The sequence below is a fragment of the Stegastes partitus genome, unplaced genomic scaffold (assembly GCF_000690725.1).
Source record: "Stegastes partitus isolate 25-593 unplaced genomic scaffold, Stegastes_partitus-1.0.2 Scaffold326, whole genome shotgun sequence".
Taxonomy (NCBI): domain Eukaryota; kingdom Metazoa; phylum Chordata; class Actinopteri; family Pomacentridae; genus Stegastes; species Stegastes partitus.
In genome coordinates this window covers 290,483-305,638 of record NW_007578057.1, presented here as the reverse complement: position 1 = coordinate 305,638, position 15,156 = coordinate 290,483, and the positions used below count along the sequence as shown (strand labels likewise).

General features: G+C 46.2%; 1 protein-coding gene across 2 annotated transcripts; it reads left to right on the top strand.

The window, feature by feature from the left end:
* Positions 1-2,241: 2,241 nt before the first annotated feature.
* Positions 2,242-13,965, top strand: LOC103358689 (probable GPI-anchored adhesin-like protein PGA55). Of its 2 annotated transcripts, none has more exons than XM_008283750.1 (2): positions 2,242-2,485; positions 9,442-13,965. In XM_008283750.1, exon 2 carries the CDS (start codon positions 9,943-9,945, stop codon positions 11,827-11,829), a length of 1,887 nt encoding a protein of 628 aa, XP_008281972.1. In that variant the 5' UTR covers positions 2,242-2,485; positions 9,442-9,942; the 3' UTR covers positions 11,830-13,965. The 2 variants fall into 2 exon arrangements, with proteins under 2 accessions (XP_008281972.1, XP_008281973.1); XM_008283751.1 differs by lacking the exon at positions 2,242-2,485 and adding an exon at positions 3,376-3,713.
* Positions 13,966-15,156: the final 1,191 nt, after the last annotated feature.

Sequence of the window (15,156 nt, the reverse complement as noted above, 5' to 3'; positions counted from 1 at the left end):
GACGGTAACTAATTAAAGTTACTCAAATACCATCCATCCAACATCTATACACCACTTAATCCTCACTAGGGTCGTGGGGGGCTGGAGGCAGGTTCACCTGGACAGGTAACCAGTCTATCACAGACAACCAAGCACACTCACATTCACACCTACGGACAATTTAGAATCACCAATTAACCTCAGCATGTTTTTGGACTGGCTGCAAAGTGGCTCGGTGGCTAGCATCTTTGTCTCGCAGCAAGAAGGTCGCCGGTTCGCGTCACCTGGGATCTTTCTGTGTGGAGTCTCCATGTTCTCCCCGTGCAGCGTGGGTTCTCTCCGGGTTCTCCGGCTTCCTCCCACAGTCCAGAAACATGTTGAGGTTAATTGGTGATTTGAAATTGTCAGTAGGTGTGAATGTGAGTGTGCTTGGTTGGCTGGGATAAACTCCAGCCCCCTCATGACCCTAGTGAGGATTAAGCGGTATACAGATAATGGATTGATGTTGTTGGACCTTGTGGGAGGAAGCCGGAGAACCCAGAGAGAACCCAGGCTGCACGGAGAGAACATGGAGACTCCACACAGAAAGATCCCAGGTGTCCTCACTGGGACACGGACCAGCAACCTTCTTCAACGGTGCTAACCACAGATCCACCTTGCAGCCCTTACTCAACTACTGACTCAGGAAATCCAGTTTGGGGGGTGGGGGGGTGTTTTGCTTCTGCTGCATTTATCACACGGTTGCAGGTTACTTATTTTGCCAGTCGAGGCGGCCTGATAGCTGAGATGTTAGGACACATACCACAAGGGTACATGCTGTCCCCGGCTTGATTTCCAGCCTCCCGGATCCTTACTGCATGTCATCTCTCTCTCTCTCTCCTCACCTCAGCTGTCTGTCTCTGCTGCTGCTGCTGCTGCTATTAAACTAAAGGCAAAACAGCCATAAGAGTCTTTACGCCTCTCATCGTATCATCATTTAACTCAGAAGTTTAGTCCATAAATGTGCGTTGTGCTACAAAATGTGGTTCAAATTTGAAAGTGTTATCAGCAACGTGTACTGAATGAGTCCTCATTATACAGGGAACAAAAACAAAGGTGTTATTTACTGATGCAAGAAGCTAGAAGCAGCATTTTATTGTTGTTGCTTTTATTTGAGGACTCATAACAAACCTCTTATTCTAAAGATAAGACATGATCTATATTGATTACACCCCAAACTTGTCCCTCTTGTGCTCTCCATCAAGCATCACTGTTCAAAGCTTTTAATCTGAGGTGCAATCAGGGGCCCCTTTAAGGCACTTAAAGGAATAGTTCCACATTTTTTGGGAAATAGGATTATTTGCTTCCTAACTGAAAGTGGGATCAGAAAATTAATACCCCTCTTATATCAGCTCAGCTCAGCAGAGGGACTAGAAAAAGCCCGACTCTGTGCGACGGTAACAACATCTACCTGCCAGCACCTCTACAGCTCATTCATCAGCACGTCATCAGGAAGTTCTCCAGACTCGGGTTAATGGTGGAAAACTCAGAGGAGCTCCACTGAAAAATTGTTGAATCAGTGTCTGGGAAACCGAACCCGGATCTTGTTTGTTCAATCTGCACAAAATCAAATTATTAAAAAAGGCAAGTCGTGGCTCTACGGTGGGCCTCGACTACCTCTTGGCTCGGTGCCGTTCTTTCCCCTGTTGCTCCGGGCCGGTCCTTATCGGGCTTCTCATCTAACTGTCAGACCAGAAAGCAAATAAATGTCTCCAGGAATTTTAAAACTATTCCTTTAACTCCTCAAAGTTGGCCAAGTAGCAGAAGAAACAAATATTTCTGAGAAAGTCACATGGACCTGTGAGACCGATTGGTCACCGCGCCAGGGACCAGAATCTGATCCCCCCCCCTCCCCAAAAGCCCCAGATCTCCGCTCGTGGCTTGTTTCCGTGTGTGTTTCCACAGCCTGCTGCGTTTTTTTTCTAATGTCTAGTAACCTTATTATGTGTATCACTGGCCTCCATCTGACTGAGCCTGGCTCCGGGCCTAGTCCCTCCCCCTCCAGGCCTGTCTCCTCCCCCTCCGCTCCCCTGCATCTCCTCTCCTGCAACAGGATTTGAAGGCGCGGAGAGAGGGAGGGGGCAGAGCCGAGAGAGAAACAAAAAACGTGACTAGGCACCCAAAGCGTCCTGTTATGCAACAACTGACCTACTAACATACATTTTGAGACTCTGAGAGAGAGAAGGGAGAGAGAGAAGGAAACAGAGAGACGGATAGGAGCGAGAGAGAGAAGCGAGAGAGAGAGAGGAGAGAGAGAGCGAGAGAAAGAGGGAGGGAGGGAGGAATTGGAGCAAACATGACATGAGGAGCGCAACTAAAACAAGGCACTGTGTTCACACTCTCGCATATACCTGCGCTAATCGGAGAGCTGGTGTTTTGATGCGCGCTGTTTGTTTGCGACGCAGCGACGGTTGATGCGTAAAAGCGGATAGTTGGAGAGGAGCGCGTGGATTCTTACACCAATCTGGTAAGTTATTAGAAATTAGCCTCATTGCATTTTTGTCACATATTGGGTGTAATATACATGATGCTTTCTTTAAATATGATATTTTTCTAAATGTGAGGAGAACCTGCTCTCCTGTTCACTGTTTGTTTTGCTGTGTGCATGCCCTCAATGTCAAGGCGAGGCTGGTTCCCCCTTCTTCTGCTACACAGCCCGATGGAGCTGCTGTATGGAGGGTCTGTGTGTGTGTGTGAGGAGAGAGAGGAAGAGGGTGGGAGGAAGTGAGGGTGGGGAGGGGGTAGCCAGAGGTTATGGGATTCCTTCAGGGAGGAAAGAAAAAAAAAAGGTGCGGTTGTGGCGCTTTTTTTTTTTTTTTTTTTTGGGGTGGAGGTGATGGATTTGGAGAATGCTGCTGTGGAGCTGTGCCAAGGACGCATCGGTTATGTTATAGTGTGGTGGGGAGGGGGGTGGGGGGGTTGATGTTATGGTGGTGCTTCTAGGGGGTCAGTGTTTATCTCATAGGTCTGCTTTCGTAACACACGTGACCCCGCGTTATTTAACCTAAATTATGTGCACAGATATATAAACATTATTATTAATTATTATTAATTATTATTATTATTATTATTATTATTATCAGCAGACATAGCAACCAATTTTTTGACTAACAGAAATAAATTAAATTATGAAAAATTATTACTATTATTAGCGTTATTACTGTTATTAACTCATTCTTACAAAATACATATTTTAAAATTATTAATTATTAATAATATTCATATAGTAGTTGTAACAGCCACTTTTTATATTGCTCATAATATTCTAATAAACACAATCATGCTGCTTAGTATCCCTCCAGAGCCTCTCGGTGTTGCCTTTCTAGCTGCAGTGCCTCTGAGCAGCCACTTATTTATACCCGGTTCCTTTTGGGTTAGTAGGCTAGTCCATGCAGACAACTGGAAAAATCCCATGCAGGCTCTGAGGACACACTTCTCTCCGTCACGTGTAGCAGCTCTTTGTAAAGGTTAACGCGGCTGTGCAGTCCTCCAGGGTTAACCCTTTAGTGCGCCGGTGCCGTCTGAAGGAGCAACACACACACACAAAAAAACCGACGCGGATCCGGAGCGCAACGATCGGCCGGATACATGTGGACATTCGGCTTCGCTTCTTTTGTTTACAGCCCCCGATGGGAGCCGGCGAGCCTTTAGCCCCCTGGTTTTAGGAGGAATGGGTGAAGTTCACGGGCTGCGAGGTGAGGTGCGGATCAGAACATCTGGATCAAATGTGGGTCAAATGTTGCTGCCGTGTTCCTGGCAGCCACAATAGGAGCGTTTTCACGTGGAAGTGAGCTGAATGTTTGCTGTGAGGGTTTCTTTTTTTTGTGGGGTGAATTTCGTGGCACAGTTGGACGCGCGTAGTCGCCTCGGATGACTGAGGAGCCGATTAAATATGTATGAACACGATTTGTCAGACAGTGCAACAAAGGAGGCGTGTGGGGTAACATATTTCTCACGATGTGCTGCTCGCTTGATGAGATTTGTGTATTTAGATTTTTTTTGTGCCGTACCTGTTCCTAACAATACATTATGGCCTCTAATTGAACTTCAGCAGCCGTAACAAGTCCGCTTGGTGTAGTAAAATCATTACTCGTGGTGGCATTGGCAACTTTAGGAATTCTATGTGATGTTTGACATTGTGTGTGTAGAAAAAAAAAATAATCGAGGCTTTGTGTTTATGTCACACGTGGAGTCTTTTCTCGTTGCATTCTCCTTCTTATCAAGTTTACATGGATTTAATGTGAGCGTGATGAGCAGGTGATGTATAGATTAAAAACAAACCAGCCAGGTGTTGTGAAAGTGTCAGCGCAGGCTCTCTCTCCTCAGTGGACGGATGCATGACTTGTGCGCATTTTACGCACCGTGCGTCTGGCGTGTGGCGCACCTGTGCACCGTGTATACACTAGGCTATACCGTGCGGGAAACATAGGTTGCATAATGAATGAATTAAATAATTAAAATGGATTAAAGAAAGGGGCAGATTATGCAATCGGCGGAAACCCATAGTCTGCGGCTATGCAGCGCTGCGCTTTGCTGCGGAGCGGCCGCTGCCAATTGGTTGGCGTACACACTGGGTCTCTATGCCAGCCGTGAATGTAGGTCACATCAGTCCTGTGGGAGGAGGGGATGAGGCGCACAACCGCCGCTGACTAGAAAGGCAGAATCAGAACCCCACCAAAATAAATCCTCGCCCCGCCATAACAAAGAAACGAGGCAGTCATGCAGAAATAGGAAAGTGTCCCGGCGATGAAAGCCCCGAGCAGCCTAAATAAATACCATCTCTAAATGTATGTCATTATGAAATAAAAGTGCTTTTTTAGGTTATTTCTACCTTATTGCATCACTGAGCTGACCCACTGAGACAACTGCTTTGTGGTCTCTCAGATTTGATTAGAACTCTGCCTGCATCCAGCTTTACTAAATTAAACTGTGGGAGGGGAGTTCATGGTCAGAAGCCCGGTGCAGTTTCCATCCTGGCCTACTTTGCGGCCTCTTGACTTTCCCGGGGTTTCCTGGCACATGTAAGATGATAAAAGATGAGGGCCTTGCTTTGTTATTGTGCTGTGGTTTGGAGCCAGCAGAGAGGCGAATTACAGCATTTAGTAGGCCAAGGGAGCACATGTGACTGGTGCAACACATGGACTGAGTCACTCTGCTTTTCTTTTTTTTTTTTTTTTCCTTTTTGAGAGCGGGGTGATATGGCCTGCGTTCATGGAACAAGGATCTAGCTCGCACAGGGCTCCGCCTCGCCTTGCCTTGCCTTGCCTCGCTGGCATTCTGCCCGAGTCTTTAGGGAAGATAAAGTCAGCCCCCCCAGACTTGGAATTCAAACACACCCCGCCCCTGACCCCCAACCCTGCACCACGTGCCATACATTGCATTCTTCCTAGAACGGGTGGGATGAGGGGGGGCGCGACAGTTTCATCATTCTCCTTTTCTCTGAAGCATGTGCCCCCTTCTCCTTTTATGTTAGACCTGCTCCCATTTCCTGAAACGCTCCACAGAAACACGTGCGCTGGTTTCTGAACTCGGTCCACTGTTTCCAAAAGCTCACTGCCACATTTAGACTCTTTGCGGTGTGGGCCCTGCGGTTGTGTGAGCGAGTGCAACTTGGATTCTTTTACTGTGCTATCATTCCACAAGTGCCACAGAGACCTGGCGATGACACGTGAAGAATATGTGATAAATTGGAAAGAGCAATGTAGGTCAAGGAAATGTGTGCACAGGAGCGGAGCTGCAGCACGCGGCAGGTCTGCTCGCCTGCTTCAGCGACACGTATTTGTATATCTGAGCCGGAGAATTACACACATGAAAGTGTGTTTCAAATGCATGCAAATACAATGGCTGCATTTTACTTGCTCCGGGCGAGTAAAATGTCACGCTGCTTAGGGCTTAAAGCATCTTTGGAAAATGTAATTTTGATGACAGGGAGTGCTGAATGAAATGCATTACCGGCTGATCTGTGAAGGAGAGTCACAATACCCTATTATATGATTCATTCACACGGTTGGATATTAAGGGGTGCTACAGATGGAGAGGTGAACAGATGCACAGAGGGAAAAAAAAAAAAAAAAAGCAAAGAGCTACCACTGCGAGTTAATTATACACGAGGGCTCATTCATGTGTCTCGTTCTTCCTGACGGTGGGAGAGATATGGAATATACGCTCTCCGTGACGTCAATCAGACCTCCTTTTGTTACCGAACGTTGTTTTCTCACCGTTTTGCTTTTGGCCGCCGCTTCACAAGAAGGGGAGCAAAAGTCTAATATGATTGGCCGCCCCTTCTGTTTCCCCCTTTTTTTTTTTTTTGTTGCTATGGGTGACACATTCCTTCTATTGATGCAATACCAACACTGTCGCAATTGCCACTGGTTTTCACCCCCCCCTCCACCACCACCACCTCCTCTACCCAGCTACAGTATAATCTCATCTCCATCCCTTTCTTTGTTTTAGCTCTCCCTCATTGATTCCCTTCATTTCTTTGTCTCCGCTCCACTTGCTCTCACCTGTGTCTATATTTAGACAACGCTCTAATTCTCCACTTCTTCTTTATTTTGTCTTTTTTTTTTTGTTTTGTTTTTTTCTTCCTCGCCTCCTGCTGCTTCACCTCTCCGCCGCTCGGGGTGACCTATATTCCAGCGAGCCGTACAGTGCAGGCAGCTAGACTTGTGTTTACTGAGCGCGGTCGGCCCACAGATTCTGGGTCAGTGGGACACGCTGAGAGAAAAAAAAAAAAGAAGTCTCTCCTCTCATTCTTTCCTTCTCGTGCCCAGCAGCCACATGTCAAAGGCTCACGAGGATAACCTTAAACCATTTAGCCAAAACAAAAAAAACAACTCCACACCTTTCCAAACAAACACGACGCAGATTCTTAAAAATAAACCATAATGCTCCCGTCTGGGGTGTTTCTGTCAAAGTAAAGTCATTGAATCCTGCAATCTGGCCTGAAATCTACATATGTTTATTGTGAGAGGTTACGTAATGATGTCAGATCCAGAGGAAGAGCACAGAGAGTATAATCGGCGTAAACACCTTGCCAGATTATGAGATTACACATTTAGACAGACTCTCGTGTCACAACTGTGCTGCAGCTGGTTAAACGTATGGGATTACCGCCGCCGCTGGATTGTTACGGACGCCGGGAATACGTTTGACCTTCGCTGCTGCTCAGCTCATATCGGTTGATCTGAATGCAGAGAAGGCCTCCGGTCTGTTGTTGTCTTTCGCTTTTGAAAACGCAAGTCATGGGGAAGGACGGTAGCTGCACGTGTGACCTAATTATTTTTCTGCCGAAGTCGATCCTGAAACATTTCCTGTAAGTGGATGACTGACGCATGACGTTCACTCAGGTGGATAGAGGAAGTGTCTGTGGGTTGTTTTTTTATTTTTAAATACAGCTTGTTTATTTAGAATAGCAACCGTAAATAAAAGACAAGACAGGTCTACGAGGTGAAGCAAACATCAAAGTGGCCTCCTTCTAACCACCAGCGGGAGGAAACTGGTCTGGTTGCAAAAATTAGTCAGACTGTTCTGAAGTCTATGAGAAAATGAGCGCACTTCTCACTTGATCTGTGACTTCAGCAAACATCTTCCTTTACTGTTTCAACCGCTCACGACTTTGTCAATACGGCACAATGTTGTTTATGCAAATTATGGTCCCATAGCAACCAAAACAGACAACAAACCAGAGTATGTTTTAGGACAAATACACAGCTGTTGTCAACACTGTTCACTCAAAAGCACTGATGTGAAATTCATGGTGGCACTAGAGGAGAAGTCAGTATTTATCCTCTGGGGAGCACAAATATTTGTAGAAAATATGGCGTCAATCCATTTAGTCAGTGATAGCTAATGGAATAACTGAATACTTCAAGTCACCGGTGGTGCTATAAGAAAAAAATATCTGGGAGTTTATCCTCTGGGGATCATAAAAATGTGTGTAAACTTTGGCGTCAATCCATTTAGTTAATGATGGCCAATAGAATAACTGAGTACTTCAACTCGCCGGTGGTGCTACAAGGAGTTCATCCTCTGGGGATCATGCACCAAATGTCACCCATTCTGTAGGTTACTTATTGAGATATTTAGTCTGACAGACCAACCGGCTTTGCCATTCACAGAGCTATGTGACTAACAGAGCTACAAACAAAAGAAAGCATTTACAAGGATCACTTCTCTATTCACTTTTCATTGTTACACCCTAAAATCAACAAGGTCGTGCTGCTTTTGTGTACAGCCACACCGGTTGGCAAAATTACACAGCGATCCTTGACGCTCTTCAGCTCCCGTGTCCATTGTTACGAGGCTGTCTGGCCACCCGAATGTAACACCGCGTGTTCTTCCAGGCCGCGTCTCATCTCCCGCCTCCCTTTTTTCCAGAGGCCCTTGACCTATATTTATCAATGCCCCACCTCCCGGCGGCCCCCCACACCTCCAAATCTCTCGCCAGGGTCTCGGCTTCTTTATCCTTGACCTGCATTAGCCGAGGCCCTTTGTCTGCCTTATCTGCTCACCCTGCATCATTTATTTGGCATTGAGTTGTTTTGGCGAAGAATGCTGCCACATTCCTCAGCGGATGAGCGCGTGGGGGGTTGTGGTGTTTCAGCAGTGTTTGTGGATGGGGTTTCTCTGTGGAAAAAAAAGGTCTCCCGTGGAGGTTTTTTTTTTTCCTTTTTTTGTCAGCGAAATGTTCTAAAATGGATCCAGGGAACCCCCACCGGCTCTGCAACTGACTCACCCTTTGCTCTGTCGGGCCCAAATAATCATCAAGGAAACCAAGAGAGCTAATCCTTATGCAGTCTCATTTTCATGCTCTCAGCATGTCTCAGACTGATGTAATTTCTGTGGTGTTGCACTATTTATTTCACGTGTGCGCTTGCCTCAGTTGCCCTCTTTGCCATTTTTAATTACAAGTCTGTAATTTTGCCTTCGGGTGCTTTAAAAATAGGAGCTCAAATCTTACGACATGCTCGGGATTTACCATGATACAGATGCATTCCTAAGTCCTGGATGACAAGATAAAACAGGATCACGAGCCTTGCAATGAACTCATTGCCCACATTACATCACAAAAGTCAACATCAACATGCCAGGCAAAAGGTCAGGGGTCATAGGCTGCAGACGGATCAGATCAATAGCAAGACCGAAAGGTCAGACAGTGAGGTCAAGCAACCATTCATCGGTTGCCAGGGGCGACACGGTCCGTAAAGGCCAGACATGCCTAGACAGCAGAGGAAAGCTGTGGAGACGTAGACATGTGTGTCTGTGATGGCTGTGCATGCTTTTAAAAACAAAATGTTAAAGCATTAAGAGAAATGACAAAAAAATGTCGTAACAGAAATAAGTCTGATACGAGAGTGCATTCTGGAGCAGCAGCAGTCCGTGTGGATTAACATATCCTTCTTTCTGTTTTTATCTCTGCAGCCTTTCATCTTGCAGTCAGCTGCAGAGAAGACAGACAGACGGAGAGAGAGCGAGCGAGGCTCCCCAAGAGACTGACACGCTGAGGTAGACGGGCCGACCTACATCCTGCTGTTTGTGTGGAGATCTGGGACACTTCTCCGCCGGCTTAGCACAGAGTGCTGTTCTCATGCTAAATCTTTAACAACCAACAAAAGCAAGAGTGAAGGAAAAAAAACAGGAAATCGGAGGACTGACCTGAAGAGTCCTGACTCTGAACTGAAAACCCTTCCAGTGGATAAATGACGGTTGCTAATGTTGAGCTCCAGTTGTTCTTTATCTTTTTGGCTAATTTGGACACATGAGTCCTTTCCTGGCATAACTACAGCAAACCTGCAATAAATAGACTGAGAACTCTGGGAGACAAGGTGTTGTCATCACCACCCCTACCTCCCCTCGACGTCTAACCTACTTTTTTACTCAGTCATCCCAGCAACATTTCAAACTGGCTGCCACTAGACAAGAATGGAAAATCTGACATCAGCTCTCAAATTAAACAAAAACTCAGGGAATAACCTAAACTGCCTTGACAACTTCAACGGTTATGAGGAGTCTCTTCCTCCTATCCAAGGGACTCCAACTCGCCTAGGGCGTCTTATCAAACCCAAACCCAACATGACCTGCAGGCGAAAGCGCGAATTCATATCTGACGAGAAGAAGGACGCCTCCTACTGGGAGAAACGTCGCAAGAACAACGAGGCTGCCAAGCGCTCCCGGGAGAAGCGACGTCTCAATGACATGGTTTTGGAGAACCGCGTCATTGCACTGAATGATGAGAATGTGAGGCTTAAGACGGAGCTGCTCCAGCTGAAGCTGCGGTTTGGCCTTATAAGCACTGCCTCCTACATTGAAAAGAGCCAGCAAATTGGTGGGAGCAGCAACACAAGTAGTGGAGGCACGTCCTCGTCGTCCTCTAATCAGTACTACTCCAGTGGTTACTCTAGTGGTTCTCAGGTGATGATGAACTCTGATTCCTCTGAAACAGAGCAATCAGGACGCAGCGAGAGCCACCGGCAGCTGGTGAAATACTCCCCACGTGGCTCCCTCTCTGACATGTCCGATGGTTCCTCCAGGGACAGCCCAGAGCCGATGCCCTTTGAGATCAAACAGGAAGGTGACAGGCTGGAGATGGACATCGCCAATGGCACCACCACCCAGATTATGTTTAACATCCACCGTGGGCTGGCCTCTGTCCCCACACATCACCAGATCCAGCAGCATTCTCAGGAGCTTGAGGCTGCATATCACAGCCAACAGCAGCAGCAGCAGCAGCAGCAGCACCACATTCACCAACAACCCCATCAGGAGCCTGTTACCTCTATCAACACTGTCAGCCAGGCTGCCCCTCACCCACCTGCTGCCCAGAGGAGCGTCATTCTGTATGGCGCCAGCAGTGCCTCTTATCCTGTGGACACCCTGACCAGGCCCCAGGACGTCGATCTGCAGGCAGCGCAGAAGCAGAGCAGCGGCAGCAGCCAGATGTGTGCTAGCCAGCTGCCCCAGTCCATTGCAGAGAGCTCCACAGAGACACTGGCTGAGGTGACGAAGGAGCTGGAGAGGAAGACGTTAGACTCCCCTTCGTACGAGCTCTCCGACAGCCGTAATGAGGCTCGAGGCAGACAGGTGTACAGAGTTTGCCAACTTCCCCAGCAGCAACTGCAGCAGGAGCAGCACCAGCAGGAGGGCGATTCATCTGCAGAGCTCCTCCACAAACAAGTGGAGGGGGTCAACCACCTGTACCACCACCTCCAGCAGCCTCATCATTCATACCTCAGTGCACAAGATGAGGAGCCGCCTGTGCTGACTTACGAGGGCAGGCCCAGCGGCGAGGCTTATTACCAAGGCCACACGACCTCCTCGAACAAGGACACCACATCCAGCGAAGATCCCTCCAGCCCCGACAAAGAGGCTTCCACGGATGATGAAGAGTCCCCCTCTTCATCCTGCTCAGACACGAGCAGCTTCCATCACCGACACCTTACCAGCGTCCACCAGCCTGCTTCGCCTCAGCCCTCGTCCCAGGGCTGCTCTCAGGCCCAGGGCTGGGATCCTCAGGGGGAGGTGAGGGGAACAGCGTTGCCCCACAAACTAAGACTCAAGCACCGGGCCATGAGCACCGGCAGCAGCGGCGGCGGTGGCGGCAACTGCTCCGGCCAGGAGTCCCCAACCACTCCTCCCTCTGCCACGCCGCCTCCCCTCCCCCAGCATCCCTACTTGTCGCTCACGCCACCACAGAACATTAAGCGAGAGGGCGCGAGCGGACTTTGTAAACAGGTGGCGTCAGGGGAGGGGGTCCGGAAGGAGAGCGGCAAAAAGGAGACAGGTGGACGACGAAACAAGAGGAGAGATTAGGTGACCGGCCACTTTTAGGACTTGTCACAACTTATCTAAGAGAGACAGTTTCTCCTCTAAGAACTACCCTGCCATCATGCCTTTGCCCTATAATCAAATCCCCTCCTTAAGCCCTTGGGACAAGAAACTGGGCTTTTCTACTCCCCTACCCCCCAGTGTCACCAAAAAGGCTGGACATGTTGTAGGGCTGTATCATATGTGTATATATTGTACAGATTTGTCATTTCTTACATCCTCTCCATACTTACAGAAGCACTTTTGTTTATGTGATGAGAGGAGGAATGGAACTGCCGGCTTTTCTACTTTTGTCATCCAACAACATACAGCAGAGTACATCGACGAAAGCACATTTTGATAACATGCAAAAAGGAATGTAGAAAAAAATACGAATTTCAAGCTTTATCAGTACTATAAATTTGGTACATATCCGACTGTAGACAAACATACACATGTATGGCTCTCTGCCTTAATTAAAATCAAATGCAAACATACACTGGGGACATTCCCTCGACCAAAGAAGCACCAACACTACAAATATGAAGTTCCATACCTCTTCCCAGACCCTACCTCTACCAACCCATGCTCTCCCCAACCATCTCCATTATTTCACAAAAGATCGCCATCGCCTTTATTTTTTAAGCACTTAATTTGTATATTACTGTGATATATGAATATATGTATCTATTATAAACATATATTTTAGAAAGAAATTTGAATACCAATTCAACAAAAAAAAAAAATGCGACAAACCTGCAAGAGGACTCGGAAAGTGACCATCTTATTACAAATTACTGTACAGCCACATTGTCTACTGTTGCTACAGGACCCTTGCAAATTAAAACACCTCTTTCTTGATTGTTAAGCTTTAGCATTAATCATTAGTTAATGCCCTGTTTACACAGAAATGGCCGTCCAGTTTGGAGCGCCAACAGCACTGAATGGAGAACAAGTTGTTTCCTGAGGCTACGGCCTCATTAAAATGTTTGGATTTATTAACCTTTAACCAGCCTTTAAATATTTGGTGGACTACACCAGCTGCAGGCTATAAGCCTTTAGTTTATTTGAGCTTTATCAACCATATCTTGTTGTTGTTACCATTCACTGGCCCAATGTATTTATTTCCCTCCTCTCCACATGCCCATCACTGTAGAAAAGCCCACAGGGACATAGACGGAGAATGTGTACAGACCTTTCTAGATGCATACTGCAGCCTTCAGTTAGAACTCTTAATGCAGGCATTGGGATGCTCGGGGCGAAAGCAGGAGGAATGAAGTCACATTTATGTAAACACACTACAGTGCACTGAACAACTTCCTCTTGTGTAAAGACCTAAGAACAGAGCCCTCCACAGCTACTGTTAACGATTATCGTCATGAATCGTGGTTTTGTAGTGTGACCAAACATGGCCCTTAAGGCTCATTTTTAGATCCCTGATGCGATGCCAAATTTTCCTCAAACCCTCCTCCAGTTGGGAGTCTTGAGTTAAAAATCCTGAGCTCGAGCTAATATTAATCAAGAGAGGGCCTTCCCTTGCTTCCCATGTGCCTCCATTTATCATTTCAGGGGTTTTTCATCCCTTTCTCATCGTAGTTCTGCTACTGGGCAGTGATGAATTGCCTTCACTGGATCCAAGTTTAACAAAAGTCTATGTACCACGTTTGGCTTTTTGGTGCTTGTGTATAAATGTAAAGTTCCCCCCCACCCCCCACCCCACCCTCGAACAACACTGTAATGTTTGTTTCATTGCTTTTATATCCTCTTTTTAGTCAAGGTGACGTTCTGTTTTCCTCTATACTGTGTCTTTGCTCCTACTGACTGTGATGACATGTATTTGCCTCATTCCTCCTCCCCCCCTCCCCTCTTTTTCAGTGTGTATTAATCAGTAATGTTTGTGGTTTTGCTGATGGTTTTATGAAAAAGACAAGGATTTGAGAAAAAAAAAAAAAAGATGAATAAATAAGAGGCGAGGATAGTGTGGTGTTTAGAGATGGGTGGTGGTTGGTCTGGTTGGTCATTACCATCGCTTCCTTTTGACATGAATATGTATGTAAAGACACTAATGTTCATTGTGGAAGATGGGAGCATTTCAAGAAAAATCAAATAAAAATAATGTTGACATTTCAACATGGAAAGAAACCGATCTGTCTTTCTCTGTTCTTTTGATTTAGTGCCTGTTTTGATGTTGCACACACAGTAAAATACACTAAATTATCAAGTGAACTTTTGCAGGACAGACAGCGGTGTTGAACAGTATACCGAGAGTACTAGAACGTTGCAATATCCTAAAGTTAGAAATAATACTACTCCCCATTTAATTACTATTGGTACTTTAGGAATAACAGTGTTTTAATAAGAGTTGCAATAACCAGAGATGGCAAAAGTACTCACATTCCTTACTTAAGTAGAAGTAGAGATACTTGTGTAAAAATAGACTCTGGTGAAAGTAGAAGTACTGATTCAACTCATTTACTCAAGTAAAAGTAAAAAAGTACAGCTTCAGAAATTTACTTAAGTACAAAAGTCAAAATGAATTTTTAGCTTCGATGCCTCTTTTGATAACTCTGCAAAACGAAAAAAGTTTTAAGCACACAAAATAGGATTGTTTTCATCCTTTAAGAAGCTGCTACAGAGAAAAACATCACTGGACAGTTTTCCATTTCAGCAACATGATAAACAATAAACATTATAATCAACATGGAAACACTCGTCTCTTCAAGACGACCAACATCTTTCATTGAGGTTCAGCAGAAGCTGGTTCTCAAAGTTCTGCCCTTTTGGGTCTGAACATCAGTCCTGCGGTGCTAAAAAGCCTCTCAGCTGAGGCAGGCAGGTCTGTGCTGAGCTTCAGGGACAAACTGCACACTGCTGGGAAAGATAAAGGCGTTTGATGTCACGTCTTTTACGTCACATCGTCATCCATAGAGACGATGTGACAACAAAAAAAGGGGCCAGTTTAGAGAATGTAAGGAGTAGAAAGTCCAGATGTTTGTGTTCAAATGTAGGGAGTAAAGGTAAAAAGTCCACAGAAAAATTAATACTCAAGTCAAGTACAGATACCTGCAAAAATCTACTTGTCTGGCGACACCACACTGCAGCTGTCATTATGGCAAAACAAGAGATTGTCCACAAAGTAGACACACAAAATCTGACTAGTTTGGAGTTCCAGATACTTCTATCCTTAAGGATCCATTAACACCTGAGTTTTGGTTTCAACTGGGGTTTTTTGCTCCTCCCCCTCGTTATGTGAGTCGTTAGGGTACCCTAACGAACCCCATTGTGGCAGGGGGAGCACTAACGACTCACATAACGAGGGGGAGGAGCAACAAA

Excerpts from the sequence above, each read along its gene's own strand:
- LOC103358689 (XM_008283750.1), top strand. The coding sequence starts at position 9,943 with ATGGAAAATCTGACATCAGCTCTCAAATTAAACAAAAACTCAGGGAAT.